General features: G+C 43.5%; 1 protein-coding gene across 6 annotated transcripts in view; it reads right to left on the bottom strand.

Moving 5' to 3' along the window:
* Window positions 1-17,637, bottom strand: part of RPS24 (ribosomal protein S24) — a 55,638-nt gene that overhangs the window by 36,892 nt on the left and 1,109 nt on the right. For 2 of the 6 annotated variants that reach the window (XM_064488003.1, XM_064488002.1), the window contains exons 2-4: window positions 17,093-17,158; window positions 16,793-17,002; window positions 15,370-15,480 (exon numbers count right to left, since the gene is read on the bottom strand). In XM_064488003.1, coding sequence (XP_064344073.1) covers window positions 15,370-15,480; window positions 16,793-17,002; window positions 17,093-17,158 — 387 coding nt within the window. Of the gene's footprint in view, window positions 1-12,362; window positions 12,450-12,823; window positions 12,846-14,763; window positions 14,782-15,187; window positions 15,245-15,369; window positions 15,481-16,792; window positions 17,003-17,092; window positions 17,159-17,637 lie in introns of those variants that run through there. The other 4 variants (XM_010984112.3, XM_010984113.3, XM_010984110.3 and 1 more) reach the window with 4 other exon arrangements.

Here is a 17,637-nt window from a genome sequence, read left to right on the forward strand (position 1 = left end):
TTTCCACACTCTGGTACAAATCTCACACTTTTATCACATGACAGCCCTTGACTGACAGCAGCTCTCTCTGCTCATTTCCAGTTTAAATACCTCCAGACCTTTCAAACAGGACTCATAGACCATTATCAGAAGGCAGGCCACCACGCTGATACTCTTCTATCAATGGGCTCCATTTCATGGCTTCCAAAAATAACACAAACCCCAGGAGTGGTCCAAAAGGACAGGGCAGAATAGGACCCACCCACCATTCATTCACTCTAGACGCCCACTTCCTACGAGGCAGATGGAAGCAACAATTTGCTTTTTTTTTTTTTCTTTAACATCCAAAGCACACTGTGATCAGGTTTCAGGCCATAATCCTTGCCACACATAAATGTGGTTAGCCATGGCCCCAGAGAACCCCAGAAATGACACCCAAGCTGGGTGGGACCTCCTGGGAGCAGAGAACCACAGCACAGGGCCAAGCTCAGCCCCTGGAGACACAATGGGCTAAGTTCAAGGCCCAGCTCCACCACTTACTGAATGAATGACCCTCAGCAAATGGCTGAAATCCTAAATTCCAATTTGTTTATCTCTGAGATGAGGACAATAATGCTCACCTTGAAGAACCACTGTGAGGACAAAAGAGAATATACATATACAATGTGCCCAGCACTGTGAATAGTAGGTGCTCAATATAAGAAAGGCATTATTGTTATATTCAAAGTCTCATGGAAGCCCTAACAGCAGTTTCTAAGGGCAGAAAATCCAGGAAGTGGCAATACAGTCCAGTGATTTTACTGGCACAGGGTATCAATACAGTTCAAAGGGAAAGGACAGTCTCTTCAAGTGGTGCTAGGAGAACTGAGGAGCCACACACAGAAGAATGAAGTCAGACCCCATCCTAACACCCTCTGCAAACATTAACTCAAAATGGATCATAAACCTAAATGTAAGAGTTAAAACTATAAAACTCATAAAAGAAAACACAGCCATCTTCATGACCTTGGGTTAGGCAACAGTTTCTTAGCTATAACATCAGAAACACAAAAGTAAAAAGAAAACCCAAAGAGTAGAAGAAAATATGTGCAAACCACATATCTAATAAGAGACTTATCTAGAACATATGAAAAGCATATACAACTCAAAAATACTTGCAGCAACATGGATGGCTCTAGATTATCATACTAAGTGAAGTAAGCCAAACAGAGAAAGACAAATATTATGTGATACCACTTTTATGTGGAATCTAAAAAATAATAATGAATCTATGCACAAACAGAAACAGATTCACAAACATAGAAATTAGATGTATGGTTACCAAGGGGAGGAAGGGGAGGGATAAATTAAAAGTATGAAATTAAGAGATACAAACCACTATACATAAAATAAATGAGCAACAGCATTTACTGCTAACATAGGGAACTATACTCAATATCTTATAATAACCTATAATGGAAAGTAATCTGAAATATATATAATTGAATCACTTTGCTGTATACCTGAACTAACACAATATTGTAAATCAACTACATTTCAAAAAAAAAAAAAAAAAAAAAGACAAATAACCCAATTTTAAAATGAGCTAAAGACTTAAATAGACATCTTTCTAAATAAGACATATAAATAGCCAACAAGCACATGGAAAGATGCTCAATGTCGTTGATTATTATGAAATGCAAATCAAAATCATGATGAGATAACACTTCACACCTACTGGGATGGCTAAAATCAAAAGCAGGGATAACAACAAGTGTTGACAAGGATGTGAAGAAATTCGGAGCCTCATACACTGCTGGCAGGAACATAAAATGGTGCTGCCTCTGTGGAAAATAGTTTGGTAGTACCACAAATGTTAAACATAGAGTTACCACAGCCTGGCAATTCTACTCCTACGTATATAATCCAAGAGAAGTAAAACAGTATGTCCACACAGAAACTTCCATGTGAATGTTCATAGCAGAGTTATTCATAGTAGCAAAAAAAACAGAGACAATTCAAATGTCCATCAACTGATGAATGGATAAACAAAATATGGTATATCCATACAGCTGAATATTATTTGACAATTAAAAGGAATGAATTGTACTGCTGCATGCCACTACATGGATGAACCTTGAAAACATTATACTAAGTGAAAGAAGCCAGACACAAAAATCACACACATGGTATGATTTCATTTATATAAAATTTCCAGAATAAGCTAATCCAAAGAGATTTTACAGCAGATTAGTGGTTGCAGGAGCCGGGGTGAGGAATGGGAGAGAGCACTAATGGGTAAGAGGTTTCTCTTCTGGAGTGATGAAAATGTTCTAAAATTAGACAGTGGCGAGAACTGCACAACTCTGTGAATATACTAAAAACGACTGTGCTGTACACTTTATAGGGTGAATTTTATGGTATGTGAATTGTATCACAACATAGCTGTATCTTTTTAAAAGGAATGAAGTAATGATACATGCTAAAGTATGGATGAAGCTTAAAGACACTACTTTAAGTGAAAGAATACAATCACAAAAGACCACATTTTGTACAATTCCATTTATATGAAATGAGTATATCCAAAATAGGCAAGTCTATAGAAACAGTAGATTAGTGGTTGCCCAGGGTGAAGGGGTAGAGGTTGGAGTAAAGGGGAGTGACTGCTGATAGGCATAGGGTCTTTCTGGAATGATGAAAATGTTCAAAATTTAGGTGGTGGTGAGAGTCGCCCAACTCTGCGAAAATACTGACGCCCACTGAATTGTACACTTGAAAAGAAGAAATATTTTGGTATGTGAATTATATCTCAATAAAGTGATTTTTTAAAATAAAGTTCTTAAAAATAGTTTGTTTTTTTTTTTTTAAGTGGCAACATGGTGGTCTAGGAGTGAGGAGGAGAGCGCAAGTTTTAGCAAAATTAGGGGCAGCTGCTGTGCAAGTGCTCCCTCGGCCCCAGGTAAGTGGAAAGTGGGCTCCGTGAGCTAGCAGGACAGGAAGGGACTCTTCTCCTGGTGAGCCAATGAGCATCTCATCCTTGGGAAGTGACAAGAGGGATGCAGGGTCTAATTAATTTTGGATGCTGGAATGGGAGGGAATGGAAAGCTGGAGTGGGAAAGAAAAGATAGAAAAAAAAAAAAAAAAAAAGAGCTGGCCTGCAGTAGTGAAGTAGACTCAAAGAGGGGAAAGAGGGCAGAGCTGATCTGTACTGAAACACTTTCCAGTCCCAATTCCAGACAGGCTGCCAGCACCACCTACATGCTGATTGTTAAGACACCTCCAGCTTTCCAATTCCCCCCTTGCTTGAGAGGTTTTTGTTTAAAGGGTCCCCAGAAATCATCCACTTTCTTCTTCCTGCCATGGCAAAGTAGAGGTCCCCCAAAACCGCTCTCCTCAGCTCTGCCTGGGCTAGAGCCAGCCTACACTCCCAAGCCCTCTTGCAGTTAAGTGTGCCAGGAGTCTAAGTCACAGCCAACAGAACAGGAAGAGAATGACATGAGTGACTTCTGGTCAGGCTTCTGTGGAGAATGGGTGCCTCCTCTCTACCTCTTTTTCCCGCTCTGCCAGGAATGCAGGTGATCATCAGGCCCTAAAGACAGCAAAGGCACACAACACGCAGAGGAAAGCTTCCTGCTGACCAGGAATACCTTGCCTTAGACTTTCAGGAGAGTTAGGAATACATCTGTATTGTATTTATACCAATCACATTTTGGGGGCCTGTTGGTTACAGCAGTTCAGCCTACTCTAAATGAAATGAGGTGGGGTGCAGTCTCTCTCCCACCAACATAAAGGAGGGAAGAGTCAGTCCTAGGGTCAGGACTAGGGGGAGGTACTCTTGGGGTCATGAGAGAGCTAACTCTGCACTTGCACCACCCTGAGTGAATACCTCCGTAGGTTTCACATCCCAAGTGTCTCATTGCCTCACCCTAGTCCCAGCAGTTAGCCCCCACTGCACTTGGCAACCATTTTGTAGAATAGAGCCAACACCCTGAGTAACAAAGAGAGAGAAGCCTAGGTCCTGACGACACTGTTGAACTGCTGCATCAATCTACCTGAAGGCCCCTCTACATGTAGATGGCTTCTTGTGTAAGCAAGGAAATGTCTCAACTGTTCAAGGCAGTTTGAGTTCTCAGTTACCTGCAGCTGAAGGCCTCCTACCTAACACATCATCTAAACCAAAGACAAAGCTGGCTCAGGAAGCACCGGTAGTAAAGGTTCAACTCTCACCCTCTGAGGGGACACTTCTGTACCAGTGACGCTCTGCAAGACCACACAGGGCAATGAGATGGGCAGCACAGAGAGGTACCCCCAGACAACACTGCAACGCTCTGTAACCTTAAAATAGAAGAAAAATGGTGCCAGGAAAACTGGAGAGTCACATGTAAAAGAATGCAACTAGATCCCCTACCTTACACCATATACAAAAATCAACTCAAAATGGATTAAAGACTTGAACAGAAGACCTGAAACCATAAAGCTCCTAGAAGAAAACAGGCCGTAGTCTCCTTGACATCAGTTTTGGCAATGATTTTTCAGATTTGACACCAAAAACAAAAGCAACAAAAGCAAAAACAAGTGGGACTACATCAAATTAAAAAGCTTCTACACAGCAAAGGAAACTATCAACAAAATGAAAAAGCAAACCACTGTGAAGGAGAAAATATTTCCAAACCATCTATCAGATAAGAGGTTAATATCCAAGGTATATAAAGAACTCATATAACTAAACAGCTAAAAAGAAAAAATCCAATTAAAAAATGGGCAGAGGAACTGAATAAACATTTTTCCAAAAGAAGACATATAAATGACCAACAGGTACATGAAAAAATGCTCAGCACCACTAATCATCAGGGAAATGCAAATCAAAACCACAATGAATTATCACCTCACACCTGTTAGAATAGCTGTCATCAAAAAGACAAGCAATAACAAGTGCTGGTGGAAACGCAGAGAAAAGGGAATCCCTGTGCACTGCTGGTGAGAATGTAGTTTGGTGCAACCACTGTGGAAAATAGTATGGAAGTTTCTCAAAAATTTTAAAATAGAACTACCATATGATCCAACAATTTCAATCTTGGGTATACATCAGAAGGAAATGAAGTCACCACCTCAAAGAGATACCTGCACTCCCATGTTCTATGCAGCATTATTTACAACGGTCAAGACATGGAAACAATCTAAGTGTCCATGAATAGCTGAATGATTAAAAATGTGACCCAGACACAAAAATGGAACTATTCAGTCATAAAAAAGGAAATCCTGACATCTGTGACAATATAGATGGCCCCTGAAGGCGGTATGCTAAGTGAAGTAAGTTAGAAAGACAAATACCATATGATCTCACTTATATGAGGAATCTAAAACAAGCAAACTCACAGAAACAGAGAGCAGATTGGTGGTTGCCAGAGGCAGTGCAGGGGGCAGGTGCAAGTGGGTGAAGGTGGTCGAAAGATAAAACTTTCGGCTATGAGCTCTGGGGCCGTAACGTACCGCATGGTGACTATAGCTAACAGTACTGCAGTGTGTATTTGAAAGTTGCTGAGAGAGTAAATCTTAAAAGCTCTCATCACAAGACAAAAGAAAATTTGTAACTATATAAGGTGACGGATGTTAAGCAGACTTACTGTGGTAATCACTTCACAATATACACATATATCAAATTATGCTGTATACCTGAAATTAATACTATGCTGTATGTCAATTATAGCCCAATAAAATGAAAAAAATAAATAACACCTAAGGGTAGAATATTAAAAAAAAAAAAAAAAAAAGATGAGGAGGAGGAGATAATGGCATCTCAGTAGCAAATGGCTCACTTGCCCTCAGGAGAGGAGCCAGCTCAAGTGAAGAGGCTTGAAGCTCAGTCCTCCCCGACTGATGAAGAGCTGAGGGACTTGGGGAAGCCACCTGACCTATGCCTCAGTGGCCTCATCCACAAACAGAAGAAAACACAGGGTTACATCCATGCAAAACAGAGGTGCCAGATCAACTGAAGAGCTTTCTTTCCTCCTCCAAGGGGGCCTGATGAAAAGAGGCATCTTATTTAACGTGGTTCCTCCACCAAGGAGAGCTGCAGTGTGATGGTGTTTGCCTACTGGGTTGGGCAATTTCTAACCAAGCTCTCTGAACACCATCATTATACAGGGGGAGCCTGCAAATGGCTGGGCCAGACCCACTCTTGAATCCCCTCTGGCTCTGAGATGAGCACATCTACAGCCCTGTGAAAACACTTCCAGAGACGAACTGCCCAGGCAGAGCGGCTCAGCTGGGTGAGCAGTCACCATGAGGTGCAGGGAGCCAGTCCCTGGATTAATGAGGTGAATGCCAAAGCCCCCAGACTGTCATAGCCCCTCCCTCAGAGGCAATGCATTTTCAGAAGAAATATACACTGCAGCTGAGAGACAAGAACAGGGTGTAAATCTTTCCTTCTTCCAAGTATATGTAGAACAGAAATCTATAGAGGCAAATCCTTGTCTAAAGATTTGGACGTTTTTAAAAATCCAATTTGATAGGTTCCACCTTCCTGCTTTGTACTGAGTCCCTGACAAGGCTTACTTAAATGGATACAGGAGATGGATGTTGTGCAGCACGCGATCCCAGTTTCTTGAGTAAGACAAGCTTGTATTCTCAACTCCCCAGGGCAGCATTTTTTTGTGCGAAGAGAAAGTCACATCCTCTGCACCACTCCCTCATCTTACACAACAGGAAACTGAGGCCCAAAGAAAGGGGACTTGCCTGAGATCATGAAGTATGGTTGGGGCAGAGCTAAGGCTTGAAGACAGGTCTTGTGACCCAGCACTCCACCCTGCCCCCAAACTGTCAAAGAACTAGATGGAGGCATCACCTACAGGGAGAACACAGAACTAGAAATGGGCTGCTGGGGTTCAAGTGTTCTTCCTCCCAAAGGAACTGCAAGCCCCTTGGCTGGGCAGCTACAAAGAGTGCTGTTTGCACAGAATCTGCAGAGATGCTGATGCATGGACAGGGAGACATCACCATGCGCATGTGAACAGCAGAAAGCCCTGCAGGTTCAGCTTCCCTACGAGGGCCAAATCCCATAAGCAAGAATACCTCCCTCATTAGACCTTTTCTGAGAAGAAAGAGTGACCTCTCCAGTTGATGTGGCACCAGGCTTTTTTTCACGCTTCCGCCAGGAAAGCGGCCATGACAACAAAGCAGGGAGCATCCAAGCCCGTGCCCACAGTGCCCCCTCGTGGGAGTCTGCGTGGCTCATCAGACCTCTTTCTTCTACCAAAGGGAGAGCCAGTGATGGGCTGGTCTTTAATACTGCCCTTCCTGGTCTCCACAACTGTTCCGTCTGGACTGTCCTCCTCTCCCCCTAGCTCAGTGGTTCTCAAACTTCAGCCTGCATCAAACTCTCCTGGAGGACTTGTTAAAACACAGGTTGCTGGGCCTCCCCCTCAGCTTCTGATTCAGTAGGTCTGGGTTGGGGCCTGTGAATTTGCAAGCTCCAGGGTGTAACAAGCTCCAGGTGATGTTGATGCTGGTACCGATGCTGCCGGTGCAGGACCACATTTGGAGTACTTACTGCCTTAGCCAATCTCTGTGCCCACCAAGACAGTGTAAATTGTAGCTCCTTACTGAAAAGTTCCACAAATGCCCCAAATCGTATCACAGGCTGTCAAAGACACATAACTGACCAAATTCCTTAATTTCCTTGAGCCTCAATCTCTTCATCTATAAAATGGGGTTAAGAATACCTCCCTCACAGTCGTTAAACAAGGTAAATGAGAGAATCAGCTCCATATCTGGAATGTAGAAAGCACTTAATACATGTTAGATATTCTGTACTATTTTTATTAGCAGTAGTAACAGAAGTACTTTTTATTTGCCTGCTTCTTGAGGACAGAGACCATGTCTCCTACTCAGAGACAGAAAGGATGTTACAGACTCTTTAGGCCACTTTCCCTAACCTAGCTTATCAGCAGTACCACCTGAAAGTTGTTAAATCTTCAGATGCTTGGGTACCACCCAAAACTAGTAACTCTGGAAACTGGGACAGGTGGCCTGAGTATTTGTAACAAACCCCGGGGTGTCAGGATTGGGAACCACTCATCTGGCCCGTGTATATCATCTAGACACAGGGAAATGGAGGCCCAGGAAAGGGAAGCCCATTGTCCATCCCTGGCCCCAGCTGAAGGGAGGCTGAGTGAGGATCAGCAAGTAGGTCTCCTGATCCCCAGTCTAGTCCTTTTCCCACTAAGCTAGACTGCTTGGATGCCATCTCATCAAGCCCTAGCCTCCTGTACAAATCCCCTCTCCAGCACGCATGAGCAGTCCAAAGGTTTAAGCATCTTCTGTGCAGAGGAATTCAATATGTAACAAGGACAGCCAATCCACTGCTAAACATGTAATCTCTAGTTTTTATTCAAATACTGAGTAATGGACATCCTTGTAGCCCAGCATACAAGGTTTCCTCCCTGACCTGTTCCCTGCTGACCTCTTATTTCCCACCAGAACCTCACTTGTACCCTAACTCCCAACCAGGCAGACTGTGAACACTGTTGTTCTGGGGGCCTCACTCCCACAATGTCTAGCATGTAGGAAAGGAAGTTCAAGGGTGAGTGGAAGGGGAAGGACAAATCAAACTGAGGTGTGTTTATTCCCTAGACTCACACTGTAAGAGCCCTAGAACTCAGAAAAGCCTCTGCTTTACCAGCATAAATAAATCAAGTGTCACACCTCTGTGCGCTTACAACCTTAAGTCTATTTTTGAAACAGAATTTCTCCTACCAGAAATACATTGGGCAAAACTCTGCTGGAAGCCACCAGTCACCACAGGGCCTTCCATCTCACTGATTGAGAATGTCTCCCCTCACACTCTGCTCCCATCCTCCCCAATCTCATCCCCACTCTTCCCCTGCAGGATGACTGGTGCACCACGCTGCCTGCTTGTTCCCACCTCCATGTGCTTTTCCAACCTTCATAGCCCCAGATGAGACCCCTGCTCCCAGGTGTCTGCATCAGGCCACGGCTTTCCCCGGTTGGTGTTAGTCTCGGAAGCCTTCTCACCCCTGGATTCCCATCTCATCATTTAACACAATTAGTCTGCTGTTTCACGGTAAGAAGCGGAAGCAAGGCCATGAGACCACAGGTAAGCTGCTTAAGCCCTCCTGAACTCTGAAGGGCAGGGACAGCTTCTTCACCAACCTCCCCAGCTCCCAGTGTACTAGTACTGTGTACTAGTACACACAGCAGCTCAGTAAACGGGGAATTCAGTTGGCTATGTATTACTTACTTGTTCAGTAACACTATGGCAACAGGCACCCTAACTACATATACCAAGTTATACAAATAAAAGACACAGTAGGTATTCAGTCTTGCACAGCAGTACACTCTGCAGAAAACAGCTGCTCAGTATGTGTGCACCTGAATGAATGCATGCATGACAAGACTCTGGAGTCCAATGTGCTCTCATCCTACCCCACCTCTTAGGTGAGTAAGTTCCTTAACTACTCTGAACCCCCTCCAACACAGGTCCAGTGAGACCTGCCTCTTAGGGTTACTGTACAGATTAAAGTAATTGTTTATATAGTTAACAGTACTGGTCTCAGCTCCAAGAATCTGTTCTGTCAAGATGCTATCTCTAAGGAAAGCCCAAAATAATCAACTTCCCATACAATCTCTTCTTTGGGAGAGAAAACAGAGCAGTTAAAAGCTGATTACCTGTGCACACGCAGCTACAAATGGCACAAATAGGGTGCAGTTCTAAGGCAAGCTCTGAAGTGCCCATGTATTCACTGCAGACTTTAAGACTGCCCCATTTTCGGAACCACCTCTAGTCTCTTCCTGCCACACTCTCCCTTGCTACCCTCCAGAAGCCACAACCTCTCACAAGTGCCAAGCTGAGGGAAGGTTTGTGAACCATCAATTCCCTGTTGATTAGTGCAGTCAACTTTGCATTTTCAGGGAGGCACTTTCAAAGCCTGCTGCCACCAGTGTGGTCTGGTTACTATCACAGCCAACTAAGGGCTGAATCTCCAAGAACCCTAAAGTTTCACAGCACAACTATGCACAACTGAAAACGACTCTCTGCTTCCTGTCGGTTGCTTAGCACTTTGGTCTTCAAACTGTTCTCACAGATGCTGTATTGAGACGCAAAACAGCCTTGAGTCAGGACAGCAGAGAAGGCACCCTTGGGAACCCCAGTTTTAAGAGATGCTAATCCAATCAGGGGACCAAGTGATTTGCCCAGGCACCCACATGGACTAGATGGAAGTAAAGCAACACGCAGAGGGGAAACAAGAGCAGAGGGCAGGTGGATGAGGATGCAGACTAGCTGCAGGAAGCAGAGTCCTACCGAGGCAGAGTCCACCCTCTAACTTTGCCACCTGTCACTGCAGGAAGGTGGGCCCACTGATGCTTCAGAGGCTAGAAATCTGGATCTTTATGTACAATTTGTCCCATTTTGAAATGCTTTGCCTGTCCAACAAGGCTTGCTGACAAGACCACCAGTTTATGACTTTCATAATATCCCAGCCAGACAGTTCCCCTGGAAAAACAGGCCCAACCAGAGTTAATCACAATTCCCTTCATCAGAGGCTACTGGCTGAATGACTGCAAACTGCCATCCTGAGCAGATCCCAATAGAAAAGCCTCTGCGCCTTCTGCCTTTGATGACAACCTCCACGTCTAGTCAGGCTCCCTGCAGCTGTGCCTGCTGTCGTCACATCAGTCCCTAGTAACCCACTCTGAAAACCACCTCCTACCCTTCAGTTCTTGCTCCGCTGCTGCTTCTAAGCCCTGCTCCTGAACTTTGTGACCACACGCCCCTGGGACCATGCCTCCGCACCCCTCCCACAGCTGCTGTTTCACCTTGTGCAGTCCTGAGCCAGCACAGATCCAGACCCTCTCCCAAAATCTTCAGCCTCTTGCTCCCACGTGCTGCTCACCAGTCCTCCTCTGCTCCCACACCCTGGTTCAGTCATGGGAAACTGCATTTCCACCAGGGGCCAATGACCTCTCACCTCTATACACTGCTCATTTAAAAATGCCACTCATCTCAAATCCCCAAGGGATTCCAAATCACCCACCAGCCATTTTGGTGAAAATGGAAGCATGCAGATCTAAATTGCCCACTTCTCTACGGTATTCTTACAAGTAGACCATCATATCTTAATTTCCTGTTCCTAACAAGGGAGCACAAAGCAGATTCCCTAGCAAGGGAACCCACAGGGCCATGGGTTCCATAAGCCCGAGTATGCACCCTCAGCATAGCCACAAAAAGAACCGAATACAGCATCCTACACTCTGCACCTGGGCCAGCAGGTTCATGCCCCCTGCTTACCCTGTCACATCTCTGCCCTCCAGCCTGTAACTCCTTCAGTCAAGGCCTCTCACCATGCTCTCTCCCAAATACTCAACCACTCCTTCCTGCAACCCTCTCATATGCCTCCTGCTGTCATGATTCTTGCTTTTTCCGGGATCCCCTTTCAACCCAACCAATCAAGTCTTTTAGTCCTCTACTACTTCCTGAGGTTTTTCTGTTTTTTCATCCATAGTTCATAATAGCATTTATATGCTTGACTCCTACATGGACTCATCTAACTTAGCAAACCAATCACACACCAACTTCACCGAATGGCTTCCAAAACCCACAAGCCATTAATGCCTCTTCTGCCCCCTCCCAAACCCTCAAGCTCTCCAACTCATGTTTCCTGTCCTCTCAAAGGGTACCTCAATCTACCTGCAACCCTAAAACAACCCCTTTCTCTCAAATCCCCCAACCCCACACAACTGACCAATAACCCACAGTTCAGGTTCTCAACCTCAATGCCTTAAAAAGCCAACATGAGTATCAGCACCTGGCAAAGAAAACGTGGCACTAGATAACCCTCAATGCTTCCTAAAACCCGTGTTATCAAGCAATTACATACGACACCCAAATATTCACCCCTCTAGACCCTTTTTCAAATTCCCCAATCACAATAAGCCACCCATTTACGCCTAAGCACACACCTGCAACACACAAATGATTCTGACAGATCCTATTCACTTCAGGATAAATGATGAAAATGTGATCTAGTAACTCTAATTTCTATCAAGGCCAGCAATTTTTTTTTTTCAGTAACAAGGATTAAGTGGGGTTCTCATAAGATGAAAAAGGAATTCAGGTTTCAAGTCTCTTTCAGAGACTGACCAACTACACTGACAGCAAGTATTAACCTGAGCACACCAGACTGTCCCGTATACTCCCATGCTGCTGATACTCTACACCCTGCCATCTCTGCTGTTAAAGGGAAAGACAAACACCACCCCAACATACCAAGTTTTCACTGAATGCTTAATGGAACATGGGAATTCAGGCAGCACTCAATCTGCTACACAGCAAACTAATCTTATAGCACTCCCAGTAAACTTGAAATATATTCCAAACAACCAGACACGTATAAGTTTTTAGTTTATTAATCCTTTCACGAAAAATCTGCACAATCACCACAGATACAGTCACTGCAGAATCTTTACTCCTTCTGTGAATCAAAGAAAAAGAAAAATTCAGTTAGCAACTGCCTTTAAAACTCTTTAAAAATTAAAGTTGTCTTCAACAAACTCCAAAATTAATGACATTCATGCAGAACAAAAATTAGTAACCTAGATCATGGTGTGTGTGTGTGACCATAATAGAATATAAGCATCAAGAAATAACACTGACATTCAAGTTAGGGATGAAATAAAACATAAATTACTAAGTTTTAAAAACAAAACCACGTCACTACTAGTATTTAAGAGGAACAACTCTTTAGAGTATTTATAAATATATTTTAAAATCTGTATCACATGCTCTATTTTTTAATGACTGTCAACCAAGGAGTCTAGAGATCTAAATGAAAAGCTTAAATTATACCTGTTGTCCAATCTCCAGCTCACTGAATCAGTGGCAGGGAAGGAGGGAAGGAGGGAAGAGGGAAAAGAAACATTTCATTAATAGTCCCTTTTCAAACTCCTAAATAAACTGCATTAAGTGCATGCAATCAGATTCCTTAAAGATGTCTGTGTTGTTCTTTCCAGTTGCATGTACAGAGCACTCCTTAGACACACTCAGTGATCTTATTCCTCCCAATTTTGAGGACAACTTGCCTGATTACTATGGTTCTTAGGCTGCCACTGCCTACTTATAAGTGGAGCCTTGGCCCCTTTGCTCTCTGTTCAGCAACATTGTGCTGGGCATGCTAGCACTATCAACAGACCTGGGAATCATCCCAGACAAAAGTCTAATTTAACCACAAAAGGAGAGATCTAAATGATCAAGCGTTTTAAAACCTGTCTCAGTTTGGTAACTTAAAAGCCACCATTCACAGTCAACACAAGTAGTGTGAATTAGTATTTAGAGGCAAAACTTAGCTAATGTAAAATGCTTCTATTGCTCTTCAAACACAAGACTATTTATTCCTTCATTTAAAAGAACTCTAGGGGAAGGGTATAGCTCAAGTGGTAGAGCGCATGCTTAGCATGCACAAAGTCCTGGGTTCAGTCCCCAGTACCTCCACTGAAAAACCAAAGAAATAGACAAACCTAATTACCTCACCCTGAAAAAAAAGAAACAAATTTCTATTGCAACCCAAAAGGTGCAATTCCAACATATGAACAAAAACTGAATTCAAAGGAACATTACTGTGCCTGATTTTTTTTTTTTTTGGAGCCAAAAAAATACATGTGCTAATTTATACATTCACTTTCCAGGCGCTTTTCAGAGCAGGGTTAGCAAAATGCATTAGTGCAACTGAAGCAGGAATAGTGATGGCTCAGGTCCCCACAGGTAGCCCCTCTGCACATGTTACCACTGAGCACTAACACATGGGACTCAAAGGCTGAATGAAGAAGAAAATGTGTTAAACGGTCTTCAGAGCTAGATGAGAACACAAATACTGTTTTTCAACCTCTGGTACCTCTGTCAACAGGTATACTAAGCCTCACAAACAGGAAACAGTTCTCAACAGCAAGTAGCTCCTCTGGCAGTTTGTCCATTACCACAACCCCATGGCACTGGGAAGTCAATTACAGTAGCATACCAGGTTTACTGCCTGCCCTGGCAGGGAGTCACAGTGAGAGAAAGAACAGGGGCGGTGACCACTACTGTTTCAAAACCCTACTAGCCCCAACCCACTGTCAGCCCACTTCACATGTTACTACTGGTTTAGGCTGCTCAAGTGTGCAAAATGTGTTTAAATACACGTGGGAAAAGTGTATTTATCAAGGGCTTTGATGTGAATATACAATTATCTTGGAAATCTTTCAACTAAAAAAAGGGGGTGGCATCAGATATAAAGTTAGAGATCACGTAATAAAAAGCAATGGAATAGTAAAAAGAGATAGTAAAAGGATGCTTTGGGTGGATGCTCCCGGCACAGAGGCTTTGGCAGATATCTGGACCAGTTTTATCATCAGAGCTGCCAGAGAATCAACCAGTCTCCAGGGTCCCCAAGGGAAGACTGCTCGTAACTAGATGAGAGAAACTTTCTCAAGCCGAGTGTTAAGTAAAGCCATTTCCTGGGTGTGTGACTCTGGAACACTGCATTTCCCAAGTGCCAGCTAACAGGGGCCTCCTGAGTAGGGTAGCCACCTTCCTCCACTGGGGCACTTTACAACTTAACATGCTTGTTGAGTTTCCAAAATAAACGTGATTAAAAGCTTTCTCCTTTGCCCACACATACTATTTTACACCACAGCAGTGGTATTATAATAGACCACACTATACAACTCGTCTTCCAAAAGCCAACATGCAAAGCATCAAAGCAAACTCAGTGAAGGTGATGCATCCCCACACCGTGCTCACAATCTCAGTACCTGCTAGACACTTCATTTCTGATGAACAAGAATTCCAAGAAAGTAGAGGGAAAGGGCAAAAAAAAAAGTTCACAGAACACTTGATTATTTGTTAATTTAACAACCCAACACCTTAATTCCATTCAACTATAATTAGCTAGCAAAGCTGGTAAAAAGCTGATCATTAAAATCACTTAAGTCCTGACTAACTGGAGAGGAAAGCAACGACTCTGCTGCCTCCCCAGCACGCCAGGAAAACACAGGCCACATCGACTCAACATAAGAAAGGAAGTCTTGGGAAACTGCTCCCCCTTTAACAATCTTTGTCAATTAGCAGTAAAATGAAAACTATTCCTGATAGGGCCTGCAAGGCACCCCCCAGGATCACTGAACCGATGTGGCCCCATGTTGTGCTAATCTGTGAGCTGACAAGGGTGTGCAAAGCTACTCTACTGAGGTGCTAAGATACTACGTTACGTGGCTTCTCAAAACAGGTTACCTTCTGTAATCCAGAAGAAGTGAAAAAGAAGAAACATTGAGAAAGGTTATTAAGAAAATAAAACCCCACCTTTCTAGAAACTAAAAACGTGGAATTGATATTTCCGTATTTTCTTTGATTAACTATACCTTTTTGCCAGCACCAACATTGGCCTTTGCAGTCCCCCTGACTTTCTTCATCCTGTTCTTCCGTTCCTTTCGCTGTTTCCTTGAGGTCTTTTTCTTCTCGTATAGGCCATGCTGAGGGAGAAAGGAATACATATACATATGTAGGTGAACTGAAAGCATCAACTCATTACCCTCTAATCTAGTAGGCAGGGAAAGTGACCAGGCTGGAGCTCAAGTAATGCAGCTTCAAAAGTCAAAAATTTTCAAGTGTATTTAACAGTACTTGTTTGTGCTCAAACAGGGTCATCAATTTAGAAGACAGCATGAACAGAATAACCGCACAGGAAGCATCCACTCAGTGCTCCCGGAAAAGTAAATTCAGAAGACTGGCTCTTACAGCCTTGAACCTACAGCTAACTAGGTCCCCACATTGTGGCTTCCCTTCAGGGTCTCTTTCACTTCAACTCCCTGTTCATTACTCACAGCTGATAGAGGAGCCCTTCCCAAGGACCACACCCCCGAACACTGCACTGATCTACTCATCTTCACTGCACCCTCTTGTGCACTCACTGTTTCTGGTGCCTAAAAGAATGTTTCCCAATCTCAACTAGGATCCAGCTTCAGTGTCACCTCAGCCAGGCCTCCCAGACAACCCAATTAAAGAGCGCAGCATCCATCTACCACCTCACTGTGATTTCCCAGATCTATTCTTTGGGAAGATTTTATCTAATCCTAAGGGGGGGAAAAAGGATGAGAAGGGGACAGACACAAGAATTACTCCAAACTAACAATTCTTTTGCTGGTTCGTTATTTAGAACGTAAGCTAGGGAATCTGACCAGCCCATTACTGTTCAGTTGAACCTGAACAACCTGGGTAATAGGGGCACCAACTATAGTTGGCCCTCCACATCTGTGCTTCCTTTGCCATCTGTGTATTCAACCAACCTCGGCCCACTGCAGTACCACAGCATTTACTACTGAAAAAAACACCTGCACATGTGAACTCTCCATTTAAACCTGTGTTGTTCAAGGGTCAGCTGCACTTCACTGCTTGGCACTCAGATAATCAAAAACCCTTCATGGTTCCTGACTACCTACGGACTTAAGTCCAAACTCATTTGGCAACAAGGATTTCACTTAATTTGGTGCCAAGACACCATTCTAAACTCATCCCCCTACTTCCAGTTCTTGCCCTCAGGAACTTTACCTACCCTTCTAGACCAGCTCAAATGCCACCTCCTCAAATGCCAGACACCATTCTGAACCCCTGTACCCTTTCTGTGCATGTATCAAAGAACCTTTCCTCTCACTTAACTTAAAAGCTGTTTACGTCTGGATGCTGTCCCTCCGCAGCCTGCCTGCTCTTGCTCACTTCACTGCACCTACAACACAATGCTATTGAAAAAATGTCTTCAGCAACTGTTGAACAAATGAGGACACCTACTCTTGCAAGCCTGTGTTTGGGTTCATTTTTCTTCGCGTAATCCAAGGAATCGTAAATCATGCCAAAGCCAGTTGTCTTGCCACCACCAAAATGAGTTCTGAATCCAAATACAAAGATGACATCTGGCGTGGTCTTGTACATTTTGGCTAGTTTTTCCCGAATTTCTGTCTTAGGTACTGTTGCCTTCCCAGGGTGAAGGACATCAATGACCTAAAAGGAAATGACCAAGTTTAGCGTTTATTTTAATAAAATACATTTTCAAAAGTGAAAAACAACCAAACCTTGATGTGCCTTCCTTACCATTTGTTTCCGCTGAAGTAGTCGGTTGGTCATGAACTTCCTGGTCCGGATAGTTACTGTGTCATTCTGAAAACATGACACACTGATTAATAAAACCAGTCAACCTTCCCTGATTTTGCTGTGACTTTCCAAAATGTACAACTGCACTATCCAGATCAGTAGCCACTAGCCATTTTGTGGATACTCAGTTGAAATTAAACATTTAAAATGCAATCCCTCAGCTGCAGGAGCCACATTTCTGATGTTCAAGAGCCATGGGTTAGTGGCAGGAAAGCTTCAATTAAAAAAAAAGCACAAATTCCCATCTCCTTTTAACCCACTTAGCACAATGCCTAACACAGGGTACCGATAACACACACAGTATGCATAAAGTACACTGAACAGCCGTATTTTGAATCTGTCAAGATTTCAAACCTGTAAAATCTTACCTCACCTTTACAGAAATTACTCTGGAGCAAGGTTTCTCAAAACCAATGTTTTGGTCCAGCTACTCCCTTATTGTGGGGAGTGCCCTGTGTATTTTAGGATGTTTAGTAGTATCCTTG

This window comes from Camelus dromedarius, chromosome 8 (assembly GCF_036321535.1).
Source record: "Camelus dromedarius isolate mCamDro1 chromosome 8, mCamDro1.pat, whole genome shotgun sequence".
Taxonomy (NCBI): Eukaryota; Metazoa; Chordata; class Mammalia; order Artiodactyla; family Camelidae; genus Camelus; species Camelus dromedarius.